The 24,002-nt window shown below is 44.0% G+C and overlaps 1 protein-coding gene across 1 annotated transcript in view; it reads right to left on the bottom strand.

Moving 5' to 3' along the window:
- LOC126283992 (phosphatidate cytidylyltransferase, photoreceptor-specific) overlaps positions 1–24,002 on the bottom strand; it is a 93,874-nt gene that overhangs the window by 62,426 nt on the left and 7,446 nt on the right. Inside the window, exons 2-4 of the mRNA XM_049982529.1 lie at positions 1,715–1,848; positions 1,520–1,616; positions 1,246–1,422 (exon numbers count right to left, since the gene is read on the bottom strand). Of these exons, the coding sequence (XP_049838486.1) occupies positions 1,246–1,422; positions 1,520–1,616; positions 1,715–1,848 (408 nt within the window). The remainder of the gene's footprint in view (positions 1–1,245; positions 1,423–1,519; positions 1,617–1,714; positions 1,849–24,002) is intronic.

The following is a 24,002-nucleotide window of genomic DNA, read 5'->3' as shown; positions in this document are numbered from 1 at the left end:
TTTGCACCTTGATCTACTACAGGGATATGATACCGGTGGCAAGGGGATAGGGAGTGGGAGATGGAATAGAGTGTAGGTTGCATGGGTGACAAAACATCACTTTAGGAGATGTGGGATGGATCTTGGGTAGGAGGTATCTCATTTCAGGGCACGATAGGAGATAACTAAAAACTTTGACAAAGGTTATAGTTAAGTTGTTTCAAGTCCAGGATGATACTGGGTGATGAGGGGGATGCTTCTTTGTAGCTGATTCTTGGGGTGGTTGTATGACTGGGGGCATGTGAGGGTATGTCACAGGAAATCTGTTTGTGAGCTAGGTTTGGGGGTAGTACCTGTCTATGAAGGCCTTCACGAGACATTCAGTTTATTTGGCAAGGGAGTTCTTGTTACTGCAGGTAAGTCTTCCACAAGTGCCTAGACTATAGGGAGGCGGGGGGGGGGGGGGGGGAGATTTTTTGATGTGGAAGGGATGGACACACAGTACCAGTGTTGCATTTTGACAAGTGGACTGGGTGTTGTTGGGTGGGGTGGGTATGGGGAGGAGGGGTAGGCATGTGGCAGGGAGAGGGGACAGAGGATGGGTGGCTAGCAGTTCAGAGGAAGGCAGCCACTTTGCCAGCTGGTTATATGGGAGGGAGGGGTATTGAAATGTAGGTGCCGTTGGTGGTTCGTCAGTTTAACATGGACAATGGACAGAAGTGAGGATGGAACTATATGAGAGGTGGAGGCCAACAACCAGGAAGGTGGGTTGAAGAGGAGTGAACATGCCCCCCCCCCCCCCCCCCCATGCTGTATTCATAGCCAGCAAACCCGCTGCCTCCCTCCGTGCCACTAGCCACCAACTCCCATCACTCTCCATCTGTGTGTGTGTGTGTGTGTGTGTGTGTGTGTGTGTGTGTGTGTGTGTGTGTGTGTGTGTGTGTGAGAGAGAGAGAGAGAGAGAGAGAGAGAGAGAGAGAGAGAGAGAGAGAGAGAGAGAGAGAGAGAGAGAGAGAGAGAGAGAGAGGGGGGGGGGGGGGGGTATCCTAGCTTGGTAAAGGATTACTCCAAAAGCTAGCAAGTTTTCTTTCTTTTTGTGTGAGCCTATCGACATCTCAATGCTTCTCCTTATCAGTGAGTGGTCTCTGCTTTAATCCAAAAGGGATTAATACGAAACGTGAGTGGAATAGTAAGAAGAAAACAGCCACACCAAAAATTATATCTACTATCTAATTACAATCAAAGCAAGAAATATATGTAACTTACCGTCCGGTTAATGACAACACCAAAGTAATCAACAAGACTCTCCCCATAGAAAAAGTAGTTAGATGTAATTAAAAAATACCAAGATAGTGATCGAAACCATGGAAGATTATGAACTCTGTACACAGCATAACCAATGTTGATAATTTCTTCGAAGCATTTCACTTGTACAAGAAGAGTCTGCAAAGTAGTTAAGTAAACAGAGAAAAGTTAAACATTACAAAACATTGATATGGAACAGCAGTAGAATTATGAATATATACATAAATGTACTTACTGTAACCATGAGAGCAAGAGGCCCACTGTATATAAGTAGACAAAACCCAGCAATCATTACTAACGAAAATAAACCTCTTATCACCCAGTTCCGCCATCTGCAAAGCATAATAATTGTGATTAATTAAAGGTCATGATGTAAAATGACGAGAAAGGGTATTTGATTATATTTCATGTTTGATACAAGATTCTTCACCTGTCTGAAAGTCCACTAAGAGCAGAGTTTAGTACTTCGGGTGTTTTATCCGTTCCCTGTGGCACTATCTTCGCTACTTCTTCAACATACTTTTCTTCAGGGCTTTTATCATCTTCTGAATCAACATCTTCCTTCTGTTAAAATTTAAAATAAAAAGCATACATTCTGAAGATTTGCTCAGTATGAATACTATTTAAGATATAAGTTGGCAATTAAGACCTGTAGCATAAAACCTATGAACATAAAAAATTAATAACAAAATAAAAAGACTATGCTTTTTTCACTGTAGACAAGTCTTTTCAATAGGACTGCATCCTCGTTAGCTTCAATATACACTGTGTGCCATTAAGAATTAGTGTATGGCAAAATGTGTATCTTACTTTGAGAAAAAGTTAGCAGCAGATCTTTCGCAGGCATCTGAAATTAAAATTAAAGTAAGGACACTCTCTTTCCAGAGCAATTAAATTTATTATATATCTTGTCATTATCTGTAATTGCACTAAACATCTATCACGCATAGAATATTTTTCTCGTCTATAAATTTATATCCAAGTACATACATATAATCTACGAAAGCTTTATTTGAGCACAAACTTGTTCAAACTGATGACACTTTGAGTGTACAACATGTCATACATGTTAGGAAGAAAGATAGACACTCTTCTCTCCTGTCTTTCACTGAAAATCTACCTCTCCACTTCAAACATGATTACACTGTTCTCAGAACATCTAATTGCCAAAGATCAAGAACTGTTTTTAAATGTAACTAGAAAAAAAGTAAACAATCTCTTTGGTGTTATATGGTTCAAAACTCAGCTTCCTTGTTCAAATGGATATGTGCATCCACATCCTGAAAATACATGATCCAAAAAAATGCTTTCTTCTCATACCAAAATTATACACAATGAAACTGGATACAAAGACATGGTATCATTGGCCTCAACAGACTTGTCAAAATAAATTCATAGAGAGCATATAACAGAACAATCATTATATGTAAAAGAAAAAGCTAAAAAACGGAATCTATAAAAGATACTCAGCATAGTATACCAACTTTCAGAAAAGCAGTTATTTACTGTTCGATTTTTCACAGTTGGCCTGAGGAATGAACTAAGCATGTCCTCAACAACACTTGGCAAAGAATCTGTGAAGTCAAACAAAACTTTGTAAATTACTTATATAGACGGAAAGTTATCAATATTGTCACAGCCTGACTTCCTAAGGTGTGTTCCGATGATGAGGGACACACTGGTATCCATATATCTACATGGATACTCTGCAAATCACATTTAAGTGCCTGGAAGAGGCTTCATCGAACCACCTTCACAATTCTCTATTATTCCAATCTCGTATAGCGCGCGGAGAGAATGAATACCTATATCTTTCCAGACGAGCTCTGATTTCCCTTATTTTATCATGATGATCATTCTTCCCTATGTAGGTTGGCGTCAACAATATATTTTCGCATTCGGAGGAGAAAGTTGGTGATTGGAATTTCGTGAGAAGATTCCATCGAAATGAAAAACGTCTTTCTTTTAATGATTTCCAGCCCAAATCCTCTATCATTTCTGTGGCACTCTCCCCCATATTTCACGATAATACAAAACATGCTGCCTTTGTTTGAACTTTTTCGATGTACTCTGTCAGCCCTATCTGGTAAGGATCCCACATCATGCAGCAGTATTCTGAAAGAGGACGGACAAGCATGGTGTCGGCAGTCTTCTTAGTAGGCCTGTTACATTTCCTACATGTCCTGCCAATAAAACGCAATCTTTGGTTAGCCTTCTCCGCAACATTTTCTAAGTGTTCCTTCTGATTTACGTTGTTCGTTATTGTAATACCAAGGCATTTAGTTGAATTTACAGATTTTCGATTAGACTGATTTATGGCGTAGCCAAAGTTTAATGAGTTCCTTTTAGCAGTCATTTGGATGACTTCACACTTTTCATTATTTAGGGTCAACTGCCACATTTTGCACCATTCAGATATCTTTTCTAAATTGCTTTGCAGTTTGTTTTGATCTTCTGATAACTTTATTAGTTGATAAATGACAACACCTACCAGCCACTTATATAGATAAGGAACAGCAAAGGGCCTATAACACTACCTTGGGGAATGCCAGAAATCACTTCCGTTTTACTCGACGACTTTCCTTCAAGTACTATGAACTGTGACCTCTCTGACAGGAAATCACAAATCCAGTCACATAACCGAGACAATATTCCATAAGCAGGCAATTTCACTACAAGCCACTTGTGTGGTACCGTGTCAAAAGCCTGCTGGAAATCCAGAAATACGGACTCAGTCTGAAATCCCTCGTCAATAGCACTCAACATTTCATGTGAATAGAGAGCTAGTTGTGTTTCACAGGAACGATGTTTTCTAAACCCATGTTGACTGTGTATCAATAGACCATTTTCTTTGAAGTAATTCACAATGTTCGAACCCAATATATGTTCCAAAATCCTGTTGCATATTGACATTAACGATATGGGCCTGTAATTTAGTGGATTACTCCTACTACCTTTCTTGAATGTTACTCTGATCTGTGCAACTTTCCAGTCTTTGGGTACGGATCTTTCATCGAGTGAATGATTGTATATGATTGTTAAGTACAGAGCTAATGCATTAGCATACTCTGATAGAAACCTAATTGGTATACCAGAAGACTTGCTTTCACTAAGTGATTTAAGTTGTTTCACTACTTCGAGGATATTTACTTCTACGTTACTCATGTTGGCAGCTGTTCTCGATTTGAATTCTGGAATATTTACTTCGTCTTCTTTCGTGAAGGCATTTTGGAAGGCTGTGTTTAGTGACTCTATTATGTCAGCACTGTCTTTGCTAGTATCTCCATTGCTATCGTGCGGATGGATTTTCTTCCGGGTTTGGAGACAAAGTTTCGTTGTGGAAACGGTTATAAGCATCTCACATTGAAGTCCGCGCAAAATTTCGAGCTTCTGTAAAAGATTGCCAATCTTGGGGATTTTGCGTCTGTTTAAATTTGGCATGTTTGTTTCATTGTTTCTGCAACAGTGTTCTAATCCATTTTGTGTACCAAGGAGGATCAGCTCCGTCGTTTGTTAAATTATTTGGTATAAATCTCGCAATTGCTGCCAATACTATTTCTTTGAATTTAAGCCACATCTGGTCTACACTTGGTTGGTTGGTTGGTTGGTTGGTTTGTTGAAAGGTGGGAGAAGGGACCAAACTACGAGGTCATCAGTCCTTTGTTCCTAATAAAACAGTGCCACAAGTTTGAGAATAAAACGAATGAAACATATAACACAAAATGGAAAGAAAGGAAAAGCCACAAAAACAAAGGGAAGGCAACGAACACTGAAAAGAACAAAAGAGAACAAGAAAACAGAGATGCTAGAAACAGAAGAGAGTAAAACATGAAAGCAGATTACAGTGGCTGGGCAACCACGAGAATAAAAAGGGAAAGCCAGCCACTCAGCAACACATTAAAACCTCCACCCTAAAAGCACTGGAGTGGAAGACACAGAAGGACAAAAGACATGTGCTAAAACCTACATGGAAGTATAAAACCCACTCTCACGGATAAAACATAAAACTAAAGCTGCTGTGGAGGCACTGTCGCCCAACACCGAAGGCAGAGTGCTGGGAAAGTTAAAAGTCTACCACAGAGTGGCTAAAAACAGGCAGTCCAGCAAGAGGTGGACGACTGTCATTTGGGAGTCACAGCAACACTGAGGTGGGTCCTCGTGACAGAGTAAGTATCCATGCGTTAGCCAAGTATGGCCAATGTGGAGCCGGCAGAGGACAACTGATTCCCTGTGAGAGGTCCGCATGGAAGACTTCCACACATTCATGGTCTCCTTAATGACATACAGTTTGTTATACATGCTGTTATGCCATTCCATCTTCCAAAGTCGGAAAACCCTGCCGTGTAAGATAGAATGCAGGTCAGCTTCGGAGATGCCTATTTCCAAAAGCGGTTTTCGCATCGCCTGTTTGTTCTGACGTGTCCTGGGGTCCACACAAAACGGGTCCGAGCACTATGGGACTTAACTTCTGAGGTCAACAGTCCCCTAGAACTTAGAACTGCTTAAATGTAACGAACCTAAGGACATCACACACATCCATGCCTGAGGCAGGATTCGAACCTGCGACCATGGCGGTCGCACAGTTCCAGACTTTAGTGCCTAGAACCGGCCGGCCGGGTCCACACAAACACCACGGAGCAGCGGGCCTATTCCAGGGCATAGATGGACTCCTGAATGGACGCTACTAGAGGGTGGCGAGGGTAGCACTGGTCTATAGCTTGTAGGCTGCTCAATAAATCCGTACACAGGAAAAATGACTCGCCAGGGCATGAGCGGATGTATTTAAGAGCACGAGATTTGGCCGCCGGCTCTGCAGTGAAAACACTGCAACCAACTGGCAAGGAGTGCTGCTCAATATGTCCTCCATGAACATATGCCAAGCCTATGTGACCATCAGCCATTGAGACGTCAGTGTAAACCACTTCAGAGCCCTGGAACACGCCAAGAATTGAGAGGAAGTGACAGCGGAGAGCGGTGGGGTTAATGGAGTCCTCAGGGCCATGCAAAAGGTCCAGACGAAGCTGCAGCTGAAGCGTACACCATGGAGGTGTATGTGAACGGACTGCAAGCAGAGGTGGTAAAGGGAAGGACAACAGTTCGGAGAGAAGGGACCGCACGCAAACCGCAATCGCTAGCCCCCAACTGGGCTGTTGATGTGGGAGATGTGGGACTTCCACGGGTGAGAAAAGCAGATGGTTATTCGGATGTGCAGGGGAACTATGAATGCATGCTGGGTAACTGGCGAGCAGTTGCGGACGTCTGATCTGTAGTGGAGGGACACCAGCCTCCACCAGTATGCTGGTCACCAACTCATCCTAAAAGCTCCTGTCACCAATTGAACCCCACAGTGGTGCACAGGGTAGAGTAAATGCAATGCTGAAGGTGATGCCGAACCATAAACCGCACTCCCATAGTCAATTTGGGATTGGACAAGGGCTCTGTAGAGCTGCAGCAGCGTACATCGATCTGCACCCCAATTGGTGTTGCTCAGGCAATGGAGGGCATTGAGGTGCTGCCAGCACTTCTGCTTAATGTGACGAAGATGAGGGAGCCAAGTCAATCGAGTGTCGAAAATCAGTTCTAGGAATTTATATGTCTCCACTAAAGAGAGTGGACCATCATTAAGGTAAAGTGTGGGATCCGGATGAACTGTACGACGCCGACAGAAGTGCATGACACATGACTTTTCTGCTGAAATCTGGAAGTCGTGGGCTAGAGCCCATGACTGTGCCTTGTGGATGACTCCCTGGAGGCACCACTCAGCAACAACAGTACTGGACAAGCAGTACGAAATGCACAAGTCATCTGCATACAGAGAGGGTGAGACGGAGGGACCGACTGTTGCTGCTAGACTGTTAGTGGCCACTAAACAGAGAGAGACACTCAATACAGAGCCCTGTGGGACTCCATTCTCCTGGAACAAGAAGTTCTGGATAAAAATGAGGAGTGATCCACAGAGACCCCACTCATACCATGTGGCAAGGATGTGATATCACCAAGTCGTGTCGTATGCTTTACGTAAGTCAAAGACGACGGCAATCAGGTATTGCTGTCTGGAAAAGGCTGTTCGGATGGCAGACTCGATGGTCACAAGATTATCAGTGGTAGAGTGACCCTGGCGGCAGAAGCTGCCCTGACATGGAGCCAGCAAGCCACATGACTCCAGGACCCAACCCTACCGCCAACATACCATATGTTCCAGCAGCTTACAAAGAAAGTTGGTGAGGCTGATGGGCCGATAGCTACCCACATAAAGTGAACTTTTACTGGGTTTGAGCACCGGAATGATGGTGCTCTACCACCACTGCAATGGGAAGATGCCATCGCACCATATCCGGTTGAAGATGACGAGAAGATGTAACTTATAGTCAGATGAGAGACGTTTAATCATCTGACTGTGGATGCGATCAGGCCCAGGAGCTGTGTCAGGGTAATGTGGAAGGGCACTGAGGAGCTCCCACTCTGTAAATAGGATTCGCTGCAGTGTGGAGTGAATGAGAGGGCATTCCTTTCCAGCCGCCGATTGAGTGTGCGAGAGACTGGGGGTAATTCGGATGCAGAGGCTCGAGCAAAGTGCTCGGCAATCGCGTTTGCATCGGTACATAACTCGCCATTTATGGTAACACCGGGGACAGCTTTTGGGGCCTGGTACGCGAAAAGACGTTTGATCTTTGCCCAGACTTGGGAAGGTGTCATGTGGCACCCAGTGGTGGAGACTTATCTCTCCCAACATTCCTTATTCCGTTGTCTGATAAGGTAGCGAGCATGGGCACGGAGCCGTTTGAAGGCTATAAGGTGTCCCAGGGAAGGGTGATGCTTATGCCGCTGTAGAGCTCGATGACACTCCTTAATTGCTTCAGTGACTTCCGGTGACCACCAAGGAATGCCTTATGCCTTGGGCACGCTAAAGAGAGAGGGATCGCATTTTCTGCAGCAGAAACAACTGTGCTAGTCGCCTGCTCAACCATCACATCGATGTTAAGGTGTGGGGAAGATTCCGTTGTGACACCAGAGGTGAAAGTTCCCCAGTCCGCCTTGTTCAAAGCCCATCTGGACAGACGTCCATGTGCCTGATGCTGGGGTAGTGACAGGAAGATGGGGAAGTGATCACTACAACACAGGTCATCATGTGCTCTCCAGTGGATTGATGGTAGAGGTCCTGGGATGCAAACTGATAAATCAATGGCCAAGTAACTACCATGAGTCACAATGAAATGTGTGGCGGCCCCAGTATTTAAAAGGCAGAGGTCGAATTGTGACAATAAAGTTTCGACATCTCTGCCTCGGCCAGTAAGCATGGTACCACCCCACAAGGGGTTATGGGCATTAAAATCTCCCAGAAGTAGGAAAGATTTAGGGAGTTTATCAATCACTGCAGCTAATACATTCAGGGGCAGTGCACCATCTGGAGGAAGATATACATTGCAGACAGTTATTTCCTGCATAATCCTTATTGTGACAGCCACAGCTTCAAGAGAGGTTTGAAGGGGCACATGTTCACTACAGACCGAGTTTAGGACATAAACGCAATCTCCACCTGACACACTATTATAGTCGCTACAGTTCCTGTAATATCCCTAACAGCCGTGGAGGGCAGGGGTTGGCATTGCTGGGAACCGGGTTTCCTGGAGGGCAATGCAGAAAGCAGGTGTATGGCTTAACAGTTGCCGCAGCTCAGGCAGTGGAAAAAACCGCCGCAATTCCACTCGAGAACGACATCTTGAGACTGGGAAAGCATGGCACATTCAATGAGGCAGTTTACACCTCAGTCACCTGCTGCCACCGATTTATTGCCTGAGCAGTCTATATCTATTGTGTCTGAGGGTCCTCAGCCACAGAGCTTGTAGGTAGCAGTGGTGTGGGTGCCACAGCAATTTCCTTGGTCTTAGGGGTTTTCTTTTTGGATTTCTCTCGCTGCTCCTTGGGTTTCTCTGAGTGGGAGGACTACACCGTCTCAGTCTCCGGGTCTGAGGATGAGCGTGAAGCCGTATGACCAGCTGCTTTTGGGCTCTTCAGCCAATGGCGAGTGTCATCTTTCCCACTAGAAGAAACCTGGGAAGGGAGTGACCCAAGGGACCCCTTCCTAGTGAGAGAAGCCGAAGAAGACTTACGCTTCTCCGGCTTAGAAGTGGGGATAGATGTCCCCGATGGTTTGGGGGTGGGGGTGGAGGGGGTGGGGTGGTGCAGGAGCAACAGGGAGGGAAATGCCCCACACCATCAAGGGGGAAGGTGTAGTCTTCCGGCTGACGGTGTCATACGCACAGGATGCAGGTGTTCAAATTTTCTCAGTGTAGTTCAGTCTGTCCAGGGTCTTGTACTTCATGATTTTCCTTCTTCTGGAGAATCCTGCCATCAGGCGAGCAAGGGGAATGGTGCTCTCCACAGTTGACACAGATGGGAGGTGGGGCACATGGATTATTGGGATGCGATGGACGTCCGCAATCTCGGCATGTGATGCTGGATGTACAGCAGGAAGATATATGGCCGAACTTCCAGCACTTAAAGCACCGCATCAGGGGAGGGATATAGGGCTTTACATCACACCAGTAGACCATAACCTTGACCTTCTCGGGCAATCTATACCCTCAGAGGCCAAGATGAAGGTACCGGTGGCAACCTGATAATCCTTCGGACTCCGGTGGGCATGCCGGACGAAATACACACCTACCCACTCAAAATTGGCATGCAGCTCATCATTGGACTGCAAAGGAAGATCTCTATGAAATATGATACCCTGAACCATATTTAAGCTCTTATGGGGCGTGATGGTTACAGAAACATCCCCCAGCTTGTCACAAGCGAGTGACTCCCATGACTGGGCAGAGGATGCTGTTTTGGTCAAGACTGACCCAGATCTCATTTTGGACAAGCCCTCCACCTCCCCGAATTTGTCCTTTAAATACTCAACAAAAAACTGTGGCTTCATTGTCATGAAAGATTCCCAATAGCTCTCGAACATACAAGGTACTAGGGTGAATAAGATCCACTGCCATTCTTAGCCTGACGTTCCTCCCATGGTGTGGCCAGGGAGGGGAACGATTTGGGGTCATACTTCTGTGCATTGAATTGAGCTCACGATCGCTTGGAGACTGCTGGTATTTCACCACCAGCAAGACATGGTGGACTACGCTTCATCGCGTCATTTGCCCTGATGCCACCCACAAAGACCAGGGGACCTCCCCATGGGCGCCACCCACAACAAAGGCCACCTGGCAGGATGGCCTTTGCTGGGAGTCCCGATGCCCCAGGGGGATGGGCATCTACCCCTTGGCATGTGTGTTAATGGTGCAGGCATCAGTAGAGCGAGCCCTGTATTGTCGGGGCTACAACCAACAGGGTACATGGCGGCTCCTCCACAACGGACTGGCTACCGTGCTGTGGATATCAGGTGCAAATAAGTCCATGGTCATCGTTGATGCATAAATCGACACAGCATAGTGCATGCGTGAAAACGCACCCAGGAAGGTGTCCTCACCCAAGAGATGGAGAATGGGCAGGACTGCAAGGCAACAATGAGAAAGCGGGCTAAAGATCTCAATGCACAATGGACACGATGCACTTTGTAAGGCACTCTTCCCCCAACTGGCTCGCTAGTTTGGGAAAATTTTGAAGAATGCGAGTAAAACCCTACAGGGGACCATCACATAAAGGCCGAAACGTGTTGCCTCATATGACAGGCAGGAATACCTCGGGCCTATTTTAACCCCTGGACCTGCACCGGGGAAGGGCGGGAGGGGGGGGGGGGGTGTTCTACACTTATATTATTAATTTGGAATGAGTAGAGATTGTCTCTCATGAGGGGGTCAAGTGAATTTTTATCTGCTTTTTGAATGGATGTATTTTTCGAGGATTCGGGGACTACAATATTCAACCTCACTGCGACAACCCTGTGTTCACTAATCCCTGAATCGTTTTTGATGCTTGTTATTAACTCAGAATTATTTGCTGCTAAGAGGTCAAGTGTGTTTTCACCATCGCTTACTATTCGCGTAGGCTCATGCACTAACTACTCGAAATGATTTTCAGAGAATGTGTTTAACACAATTTTGGATGATATTTTATGCGTACCTCCGGAATTGAACATGTATTTTCGCCAACATATCAAGGGTAAATTAAGTCGGCACCAACTATTATTGAGCCGGGTATGTGTTTGAAATCAAACTCAAGTTTTCCTAGTCGTGTTTTCTTATAGTAGTGTGCTTCTGGAGATACTGCACTATAACCTACACAGACTGGTCGAAAATATTCGAACACTTATTAGTGGACATTAATACTGAATCTGCCCACCCTTGCCTTTACAATGGCTTGAACTCTGCTTGAACTATTTTCAAGGAGTTATCTTAATGTCTGTGGAAGAATGCCCATTCCTCCTCTAGATCTGAAACCAGAGAAGGTAGTGATGAGGGATGCTGGGGGAGCTAGAACCAAGTCAGCGTTCCAACTCAGCCCACAAGTGCTCCATTGGGTTCAGGTCGAGAGTCCATTTCAGGAATGTTACTGTGTGCAAACCCTTGCCACACAGGCAATACTTTATGATAGGGTGCACTGTAATGCTGATACAGTAAGTCACCATCCCCAAACTGTTCCACTGCTTTACACAGTACACAATGCTGTAATGTGTGTTCATATCCTTCTGCATTTAGTGTTTTCGTAAGCACAATAAGAGGCTCACACCCCAAGCATGATAAAACCCCTGAAATGCAACACTATCTCCACTGTTGGCATTACACACGATGGCAGGTAATATTCTCCAGTCACCACACCCAAGATCTTTCATTGGACTGTCACAGAATACAGCATGACACATCACTTCAAGTCACTCTTTTCCAGTCATCCACTGTTGAAATGACCCTGAAGTATTCGTTATTCAGGTGACATCCCAAGACTAGTCCATGAGCTCCCCTGACTAGTCACTGAGGTCCTGTGAGAGACCAATTCTGCTGTTACTACTTCCGTATGTAGGACACAATACTCCTCACCTCCTTTCATACTGGTGAGTCCTTCTTCGTAACATCTAGTGGTCAACTCTGCATTGCAAGGGGGTGTTCAGATACTTTTTGATCAGATCGTCTATAAATCACTGCTACACATAATTTTAATTTCCAACTTGCTGAAAATTTAATTAGTTGACTATTCTGGCTCTGGGTCTCATAACATAAATTACTTATTGTTGTGAACTTAATAAAATTGTGTAAAAATAGATCTGGTTGAGAAAATGAATGACATCAGGGAAGACCACAGAGTTACTGGTAAACAAAATTTCAACAGAAATTCAATATATTGAGGCAGTTGCTATAAAAATTGGGGCTATCTCGGACTAGAATGTAGAAACAGAGGCCACTGAGTGAATTTCTAGGACACAGTTCAAATAATATGAACAAGGTTTGACCAAGGCATTTCTGGATACGGGAACTGCTTTAGGAAAACAAGCCAAACAACAGGACATGCTGTCCATCCAAATGTTCAAAATAAAATTCAGGAAATAGTTCTAAGTGCACTACAAAATGTTTTTCAAGAGGGGAAAGGCACAGACCAAGGAGTTTCATGACAGGTTTCAGGAAGCCTCTGAAGAATATAAAGGAAGACTTATATGTATGTTGCTTAAAATGTGAAAATACAGATGAGGCTTAGGAAACTGTATGTAAAGAATTACAAACTGTCAACAACACAATCACAGTTTATATGAACAGTGTAGCACCATATGCCATTTCAAAATAACTAGCAGAACACCAAAGGCTGAAGATTCAATAATACAGCACAGCTCACTGAATTTGAATCAATTGAGGTTAGAGGCAGGAAACATGATAAATGGAGGAAAAGTTACAAGGCCCACAATCAGCATGGAGGAAAGCCATTTACGATCACAAGTATGATGGAAGACATATTCAGCATTGTCAGTTTTGCACATTCAGACCAGGAAAGCATGAAGTACACTCAGTGAGCTTCATCAAAATTTTCCACGATGTGTTACTGAATAACTGGAGTTTTAATCAGATTCATTACAGGTTATAAGCAGGAAAATGCTATGTAATAAATGTCAAACCTATGCCAAAACTGAATGCACAGTGTCAAAACTGAATGCACATTTGTATCAAAATAGTGGTCACATGAAGTGCAAGAGAATCTATACAAAAGAATTTTTAGTCTGGAGCATTACACCACAACACAGAGTTAACTCTGCAAAAACTTTAAATAAAGCAAAAGTGCTAAGAATAATATATGCTCCAAGTAGTTATTTTGCATATCATGAGAGCCAAACTTCCATTTTGCAATTAGGAAAGAATTGCTAACAGTTCCTGTATGTAATCTAAAAGAATTTTTGGTTGTTCTCAGTAATAAGGACACAACACAATGGAGGAGGATTGCAGAGCAGCAGGTCTGTTTTGTTTTGTTTTGTTTTGTTTTGTTTTGTTTTAGGGTGCAAAAACAACTAGAATTGAATGTCCTCCGCCATATTGCTACGACAGATTAAAAGTAAAATGCATTCAACAGCCCACGTGTCGTCTGCTAAAATGACCGATAACTTAGATAGCCAACACAAATGAGAACGTAAGTGGTTAAAAAAAAAAAAAAGAAGAAGAAGAAGAAGAAGAAGAAGAAGAGCATTCCATGAGGAAATGGTAGACCATCAAAGTTGAGGGCAATGAGAACAAAATGGTGGGGGAGCATCACTTAACAATTGGCGATGGCTAAAGAGACAATGCCCGATACACAACATAGTTAAAACGATTTCCTCACAGCGAGAGGGCCGAAAGGTGATCATCCAAACTGCTGGGAGAGGCTTAATAACCTTGAGCCCGTTCCATGAAGAGAGGACCAGTGGTGATGCCAAAGTGACACCATCTGCTCACAGAAAGCAACACAGAGATCATCGGGGGGAATGTAAGAAATTGCGGACTGAGGTATGAGGACTGCAGCCTTGGCAACAGCATCAGCGGCTTCATTTCCCGTTAGACCGACGTGACCATCAAGAGTGAGCAAGTGACAGCTTTCCTGGAACCATTGCACTAAGTGATGGATGGTGTACAGCACACAGACACTTTGAAGGGCACTGAGAGAAACGAAGCAGATGACGCCATTGAAATGCCTTTGTTGCTGGATGTACTGCATGGTCTGATACAGGATGCAGAGCTCTGCTGTGAGTACTGAGCAGTGTTTGGGGAAGCCATTACAGAAAAAACGTTGATACCAATGATGAAGGCTTACCCGACACCACGATCAGCCCGAGAGCCATCAGTGCACACAAACGTACTACGCAAGTTCCATGAAACTGAAGGCAATAGAGCGACGCAGGAATAGTGTCCTTACGAGATGAATAAAGGCCATGGTGAACACCGGTCACTGCAGGAAGGCAAGGTGCTGAAGGGTTTATACCCATCGGGAATGCAGCAAGTAGCATGAAGTTAAGCTGCCGGAGAAAGAGCTGAAAGTGAATTCCAGGAGGTAACAGAGAAGAGGGACACGATCCATACTGACAATCAAAGGAGTCATCGAAGGAGGCGGCATAGGATGGGCGGTTACGCATGGCAGACAAACAGCATGCATATCTGATGAGGAAAAGTCATGGCGGTAGGACAGCAGTACGCAGCTTCTGCATACAGACACTCAACCAGGCTAGTGTAAAAGGTGCCAGTGGCCAAACGAATACCACAATGGTGGATGGTATTGAGAAGAGGGACAGAGGCGCATATGCATAAACGAAAGACCGATAACCTATTTTCAGACGGACAAGGGACCAGTAAAAATGGAGGTGGATGGTTCTATCTGGTCCTCAGGAAGTACCACTAAAGACACTTAGGACCATATACAGCGGACTGCCTGGTAAGATAAATGGGAGGACCAAGTAAGTTTCTTACCGAGCAGGAGCCCCAGGAATTTCATAGTTTCAACGAATGGAAGAGCAACAGGCCAAAGACGTAAAGACAGTGGGAAAAAATAACTGTGTCACAAGAAATTCATAAAAATAGTATTGTCAGTGGAAAAACCAAAGTCATTGCCGATGCTCCATGAGTAAAGATGGTCGACACAGATGGCAAAATCATCGACGAAAAGAGAACTGGAGATGTCCGGCGGTAGACTATATAGGTTACAGGGTTACTGGCATTAGCAAAGAGGACGAACATCAGAACGGATCTCTGAGGCACACAATTTTCCTGGATAAAGGTGTTCGACGAGGTAGAGTCCACGTGTACCTTGGAAACTCGGCCTTTTAAAAATTTCTGAAGAAAGCAAGGCATGCGGCCTCGAAAGCCCCATGTGTAGAGAGTATGGAGGATACCAGTCATCCAGCAGTTGTTGTAGGCTTTCTTCAAACAGAAAAATTTGGCCACAGTCTGGGGTTTCCACAGAAAACCACTCATGACACGGATGGACACAGTGACGAAATTATCAATTGCATAACATAGCGCTCGAAATCCACACTGTGCAGAGGTCGGTAAATTGCGAGAACTGAGCCACCACACCAGCCATGCATGAATCACACGTTCCATCACCTCGCAAACACAGCTGGTGAGTGAAATGGAGAGGTTGCTAGAAGGAAGGTGTTTGTCCTTACAGGGCTAATGTATGTGTATGACAGTGGCTCCATGCCAGCTTCCGGGAAATGTGCCCTCTGCACAGATGTCACTGTACGTATGAATGAGAAAGTGCTTCTCCACAAGAGAAGGGTGTTGCAACATCTGAATGTGATAATCATCTGGCCCTGGGGCGAAAGATTGGGATGAAGTGAGAGCATGATCTAGCTCCCTCATAGTAAAGACGGCATTGTAGCACTCACTATACTAAGGAGAAAAGGGTACCGCTTGGGCCTCCTCTGCTTGTTTTCGATGGAAAAAGGCAGGGTGATAGTGGGAGGGGATCAAAATCTCCACAAAATAGCAGCCCAAGGTGTTGGGAGGCAGCAATAGGGTCCACTATGAAATTATCTACTACTGTCAGGCTGGACATTAGGGAACGGACCATGGTCCCAGAGAGCCATCACAGGTTGTCCCACATGATGGAAGAGGGAATGAAACTGTTAAAAGAATTAGTAAATGAAATACAGCTGGCTTTTTTGCTATCCCAAAGAACACAACACACAGTGCACACAACTGTTCATAATATATGCAGTGGAGGAGTAAGCCTCCAGTCAGCTTAGAAAGTACCATTTGGGTGTGCATGGAGGTGGGGTAGGGGTCAGCAAACAGACAGCACATGGGAAATCATCACTCGAATGTGTATCAAAGGCAACCGACCACTCGAGATGATGGGCAAGCTGGACAATGCAAAGGGATAGGACCAAATGGGAACAGGTGTGCGTGAAGTCTGAAAGGAATGTGGTTGTTTCCGTGTTAATGCAGATGAGATTAAGTTGATTGAGAAGGACAGCCAAGAGGCCACCTATTGGATAGGTTCTGGGAGAAATCCAAAGGGGATGGTGCACATTAAAGTCACGGAGCAGCAGGAATGGGTGAGGTAGTTGCCCAATAAACTGGAGAAAGTCTGCCTTGGAGACATTGAATGATGGAGGGATGTAAATGGAAGCAAAACACAAGATAGAATGCCGATCTCATGGGGAAGGTCAAAGTGGACCAGGAAGAAATGCAAGAACTCAAAACAGTCATGAAGATGTAATTTTGTTTCTTGGAGGCGGAGTACAAGGGGATTCCAAGAACAACCATAAGTCCTCTTTGTTGGATCGAAGGCCACAAACATTCCATTGGAGGAGAATCATGATGAGGAAAAAAATGAAGGGATATCACCTAGGTCCACTAGGTCTACAGAGGTGTCGGCATTCTCCTTCTGTCGGTCTGCAGAGTTCAGGGCAGAAAATCGGTTGGTGGTGTGCACCGGCGACACTTTGGTCGGCCATGCGAGGGTATCACATGGCAACACTGTCAAACAGTATCTCCAGGTCAATGAAGCAGCAGACTATTTGCCCTTGTTTGACTTCTTGGAGACTATCCAGTTGGCAGAGGAAAGCTCAAGATGTTTGTCGGCTGGAGGGATGTAGGAAGTCTTTGCAGCAGAAATATTCCTTCTGTCCTTTCTGGCCTGCAGGAGAAGATGATGACGCTACCGTGACGTTGGACAATTTCACAAGTGCAGTGATAAATTTGAGGTCGCATGTCTGTGTGGACATGTCCTTCATGGAACGAGATGTAGCAATAACAGTACTGTTGGTGCCAGATGGTAGAAGACGGGGTTTTCAACTGGTCAACAACTTGCAAATGACTGGATAAGGTACTTTTTCCTTAGCTCGAATCTCCTGGACAGCCTGCTCATCGAGATACACGGGACAATCTCGGGAAGAAGCGGCATCGTCGCCATTGGGTTGATACAGTGGGGAGAAGGAGGCAGTCACCCTAGTGAGCATCCCTACCACAGGTTACACATTTGGCCAGGTGTTGATAGGACTCTTGAGTGTGGTTATAACGATGACACTGGTAGCAGTGCATCCGGTTCACAATGTATGGCGTATTGTGATAATTTCATAGCCTGCTTTGATCTCTGACGGAAGCACCATTCTATCAAAAGTGAGAAAAAAAGAGAGCATGTGAGCGCTAAGAATGCATCTGCTTTTTTCATCACCCAGTGGACGGCACTGGCACCCTGATCAGAGAGGTACATTTGGATTTCTGCCTCAGTCAGACCATCGAGCAGCCTAATATAAATAATACCGCCAGAAGAATTCAGAGTTCTCTGAAAGCAAAGTGCCATTTCGTAAATAAGAGCAGGATTTCACAGGGCCAGCAATTGCATCAATGCCTTTCTGAAAAATTAAATGGTTTTACCACAGCAAAAGACTGACCGTATTCAGTACATGAAACCACGAGGCACCGTGTTGCAGCTGGTAGGATTTTTGACACGTTACCCTCACGCCGTTTATGTTTGGTAGACGTTAACGGTGAAAAAGATGATTGGTTCATTGAGAGAAAATCCTCCATGTTTGTGTGTGTCTCCAATGGCACAGTCCTTCCAACTGGGGGGAGGGGGGGACCTGACAAAGGGACCAATCGGCAGTTTAGAAAGATAGCAGCTCAGGCAATCACCTTCCCTGGGCCTGGCCTTTACCTGGGGGTCGACCCAGGGCTGGGAATTGCCCAGTCACCCGTTATGTGTCAGATGCACGGGCCGGCCTTCAGGAGCATTGGGAGAAAGAAGAAAAAGAGGATCTTCAAACACTGAAGTGGAGGAAGGATAGGAGAAGGGGAAAGAAAGAAGGTACAAAACACAGTGGAAAGACTGTTCTGATATCAGCGACTGAATATGTAGAACACATTTCCAACATCCCACACATGTGCCCCAAGGGAACTATTACATCAACCAAGAAGGGGTAAAGAAGCCTTCCTAAGGAACTATAAGTGGACCAACGTAGGCAAAAGAAGGAGAATCAGAGAGAGTCAGTTCTAGTCCAAACCACTGACCAGAAGTGTATGTAGAACTACAAGAAGCAAAATACAATTATGACATTATAATAATGGAGGGAAGTCAGGAGATCAACTTTAGAAAGTGAACTGACAGTTGTGCATAGCAAATGAAATTAAGCAATCAGCCATATACGTTTGCATTTGTGATTGACACAGCAGCCAAGTTGAGCATTATTTCAGAGGATTTATTGTAGAGAATGTAGGAAAAGACAGCGTTAACCTTACTGGTGCATAGCATACCCCATGTACCACAGACCTCGCCTCTGTTTGGTGGCTTGCAGACCTCGACGAAACAGAAGGCGAGACAGTAGGCACAACCACATTGGAAGCGAATCTGTGGAGAAGCCAGACAAATAGATGGTTCCTAAAAAAATGCAACAGTCTTTTCAGTAGTTGTAAGGGCAAGTATCTGCATGAATGACTGATCTGGCCCTGCAAAATAGGCCAATATGCTCTTACTATACTGGTACTGTGAACAGCTAAGAGCACAGGAAAATTTCAGCCATTATATTTCCTCAATACACGCAGCTCCACTGTATGTCTTACTGATTATAGCATCCTCATGGATAAAATATTGTGGAGATATAGCAGTTCCTCATTTGATGCTCTGAGGGAGGAATACAATGTTGTCATCAGGAGAAACTGGCATTTCACAGGTCAAGAGAGTGAAATGTTTGATGCCTTGAGAGGCTGATAGCTCAAAGCATTTAAAAAGGGAAACAAATAGGTTGAAGATACATATGGTCGGAATTAGTGAAGTGTAGTGGCAGAAAGAATAGGGCTTCTGGTCAGGTGAATGTAGAGTTATAAATACAACATCTTTCCCACAACGAGCAGTGAGTTACTTAAGTTCAAAATAGTGGATAGTGAAAAACATCTAAATCTGAAAATTGTCATAATTTACTTTTTATGGAAAAAATAAAAACCTTTCCAAAAGACTACTCCAGTTTGGGATGCAGCTTTGCATGGTTTACATAAAGTTTTTTTCAGTAGTGCACCAGATGACAACTTTCAACTTTCTGCTTACCTTGAAGCAAATCTAGATGTGTACACAATGCTTTTGTGTGGCAGGATCAGTAGGTCTACCACAAAGAGTCAGCGAAAAAGAATTATGGCAATGAGTCTGAACAACAAATAAGTGTGTACTAAGTTTTACGAGTAGAGTGCTGACACAGATACACATCTATATCAGTCCTCCTTTCTTTCTTTTTTGCCATTAGTCACGGTGACCCGGTCAGCCTCTGGTACATGACATGCTAAAAATTCAAAAACATATCCCATCACAGGCAAAGATCCACATAGAATATTTACATTGGTTGTAAACATATCAATTAAATCATGGTATGCCCCATCATTGCCTCAAGATGTCACTTCAAATGCCAATTAAATATGGAACAGAGACAATTCATGCTTCCTACTATGTTTCCTGGAGTGCACTGCTCAAACTGTTTCACTTATATAAAACTGATCATATTCAGTTCTCTAACATTGTTCTCTGAATCTTATGCATAACTCTACACATGGGCCAGTAAACAAATTTATTTGCTAAGCCAGACAAGCCATCTGGCCGTAGATCAGTGTGAGGCCAGTGCGGGTCATTAATCTAAGTTTAATTGTTATGATGTCTTTTCTGGAGGTATTTGTCTGTAAGAAAGTGAAACATGAACAAAGAAAGAGTTCATACAACAAGAGCAACTTTTGAAACATGGTGCTACTGAATCAAACAGTGAAAAAAATAAAAAAAATATAGCACAAATTGACTAAAAGTAGTGACCGGTTAATACGACACTTCCTGAAATATCTGGGAATTCCAATTTGCCAATGAAAAGACGTGAAGGGGTAAAAATTGTAGAGGGAAACCCCAGCTTCAATATAATATGAAGATTCAGAAGGTAGGTTGCAACTTTGCAATTGTTATGTGGAAATGAAGAGGCTTCCTAAAATTAGATTAGCATGGATAGCTGTTTCAAACTACTCTCTCTCTCTCTCTCTCTCTCTCTCTCTCTCTCTCTCTCTCTCTCTCTCTCGGGTGCAAAACTGCTAAGGTCATAAGTGCTCTTTCTGTGGTTTAGTGGAAGATAAAAAACAGAATTTTAAATCAGCAGCAATGGGAGCGAAACTCCAGGAGGGAGACTAAAAATGGAAGGAAATCTTAGAAAACTATTATTGAGAGGTGGCTGTTTTTTCTGAAAAAGAGCTTCAAATGACTGGTGTCATCTCACTGGCACTGATAAACTCAAGGATGCGATTGGCTGAGTGCGTGTCATCTGCTAAAAGGGAAGATATATCAGGCGACACAGTTGTAAATGGGTGTGTAGCGGATTAAAATAGGGGCACTGAAATAAAAAGTGTTGCTCTGTCCATGGTTGAGAGCAGCGGGGACAAAGCGGGGGAGGATCGCCACTTAAAAGATGTCGATGGCTAAAAAGACAGTGCCCTATCCAGAGTCTAGATAAAATTACCTCCTCCCGACGACAAGGCCAAGAGGAAGAGGTCCAGGCACAAAGAAGAGGTTTTACATCCCATAATTTATTATCGGGAAGTGCAGACCAATGTGTGTGCCTTTAAAGAACAACACAACGACATAAAACGCTCTGTAGATCGGCAATAGGAACCATGTAAACAGCGGGCTGAGGAAGAGAGACTGCAGGCTTGGCCGCTATTGTGGCAGAGAGGAAGGGCGGCCTGCATACCCTAAATCCAAGGAGGCATTTAAAAAAAAGAGGCATGGGTCAGATGAGTAGGCATGGAAGACAGATGACTAGTTTTATAAGATTTTCTTCCATTTATAGTCTCCCTCCACGAGTTTCGCTCCCATTGCTGCCGATTTAAAATTCCGTTTTTTATCTTTTACTAAACCACAGAAAGGGCGCTTCTGACCGTAGCAGTTTTGCACCCTAAAACCATAACAAAAGAGTCAGAGAGAGAGAGAGAGAGAGAGAGAGAGAGAGAGAGAGAGAGAGAGAGAGAGAGAGAGAGAGAGAGAGAGAGAGAGAGAGAGAGAGAGAGACGGGGGGAGGGGGAGGGGGGGGGGGGGGATTAGTTTGACATAGCTTTCCATACTGTGGCATTCCTCAGCTGATATAGCGGCCAAGTCTGCAGTCTCTCTTCCTCGGCCCACTGTTTGCATGGTTCCGTTAGCTGATCTACAGAGCATTTTATGTTGTCGTGTTGATCTTTTATGGCACACACATGACTCAGTAGGCCAGCTTGCCGACTGCACAGCACAGACTCAACAGTCTCAGCGAAAAGGCTCTCCATGGGGCTGGTGTAAAAAGCTCCAGACACTTAACACAATCCACGGTGGTGGACAGAGTCGAGATGCTGAAGAACAGATGGCCATGCAGAGGAGTAAACTATGCTTCCATAGTCCAATTTCGAGCGCACTAAGGTGCGATATATGCAGAAGAGGACCACTCGGTCCACTCCCCAGGAGGTACCACTCAGAACACGGAGGGTGTTGAGGGATCACAGTCAGCGAGCCGAAAGAGAAACTACATCTTACAGTCACAAGCACCCGTCTCGGACATATGCACAAAACATACTTCCAAAGAGAGGGGAAGGGGAGGGGAAGTAGAAGGAGAAGTGGATGGGGAAGGGACAAGGGTAAGGATTGGGGACAGGGAGAGATGTCAAAAACGAAGGTACGCAGCCCAGAAAAGAGCTGCACTAGCTCAGGGTCCTGGGCTCACCATGCACATATCCACTAAAGAGTTGTGGACCCCCAGGAGGGAAACTAATCTTTGGACAGCAACAGCAGCAGTAGCTACTGGAAATAGAACAAAGGCAGCAAGCTGTAATCCCATGCAGAATTGGAATTGAACTGAAGGATAAAAGAACATTTCTTTTTGGTAATTTAGAGATTTATTGGTCAACTATATTATGGAACCTGATTATTTATGGCAAAAGGACAAGAAGATTGACTTCTCAGCCACAAAGTTTAGGATGTATGTTAACAGAGAAGTAATTGAGGTTTATTTAATAGGCTTCAATGCCACTCATTGACAATTATGTGATCAGATTATGGTGAAAGTAGCTGGAAACTGAATACAAGCCTTAAACATATGGTTAGTTGTTACTTCTGTTCTTTTCACTTTCTAGAGACAAATTAATTTCTTCATTCCATAATGAAGCAAACCCAGTAGGACTAGTCTGAAAGAGATCAACTTGTCAACATAAGTGACTTTATTACCTATATAACATTGAGGAAATCATGAACACTTTACCATGCGTCTACTGATTATATCCTGCTCCGTGGCATGAACTTCGGTATATGTTGCATTAGACTGGTTCAGTTCCTTTCCTAGCATAAAATGAGGAGCACTATGCACCTAAGATGATTAGTTGCAATATTTCTCACAAATGGATGTACATTACTTAGTGTTAATCTTCCCACTGCTCAAACTTCTTTTACTGTGCACCAAATATGTTGAATAAAAGGTTTTTCAGTATATCAAAGATATGAGGTTTATAAATATGATGTAAATGTGTTAATGGAAATTGCTGCTTTGAAGAAGCATGCTACCTACAACATTTGTTTGAATATTTATCCACTTGTGTGACTGCTCCCTGTTCCAAGATAAGGCTGCAAGATTGGAGTCCAAAATCCATCTCATTATTACATAAGATTGTAAAAATCAGATGATTTGTGTGGGTCAGTGCCATCTGCCAATGGGTATCGCAAGAGCAAAAGTCAAGACGAATAAGATACTGGAGATCTCATAACTCAGTGCCAAAAGTAGTTAAAAATGACAGAAGTACTTAAAAATGGAAAGTTCAAGATGGAGTAACAACGGTGTGGAAAATATAGATTATAGTCACCACAGAGAGGAGGCAGCAAGTCGCATACAGGCACAGTGCGAAAGAATGCTATAAGTATTTCAGTTTCGGACAAAGCGTTTTATGAAAATCAGAAAACTCTCACCACTGTTGTACCAGACAGGTTATCTTGGGCAGAAATATGGTGAATTTGGCAACCAATACATAAATGTTAGCCAATTATCATGACTCCTCAAACCACAGCGGCATGATTATGGACTTGCGACGTCAACAGTTCTTCTGTTTAAAATCGATACTGCCATCAGGGAAGACATCAAGAATGAAGGAATGAAGCTGATTTGCAATAATGTTCACATTATCAACAGCTATCATAGTACCTTTGATTACTATGACAGGTCACTTGGAAGACCACATTTAAGTCTCCCAAAGCAAAATCAGCCTATGTTTATGGCATGTTGCACGTTTTGAGCAGATGTCCACCTGGACGACTGTATATCAGGATGCGAGCATCAATGTACTGAAACAAGAAAC

The sequence above is a fragment of the Schistocerca gregaria genome, chromosome 8, assembly GCF_023897955.1.
Source record: "Schistocerca gregaria isolate iqSchGreg1 chromosome 8, iqSchGreg1.2, whole genome shotgun sequence".
In the NCBI taxonomy this organism is placed as follows: domain Eukaryota; kingdom Metazoa; phylum Arthropoda; class Insecta; order Orthoptera; family Acrididae; genus Schistocerca; species Schistocerca gregaria.
This window is presented reverse-complemented; position numbering and strand designations above follow the sequence as displayed.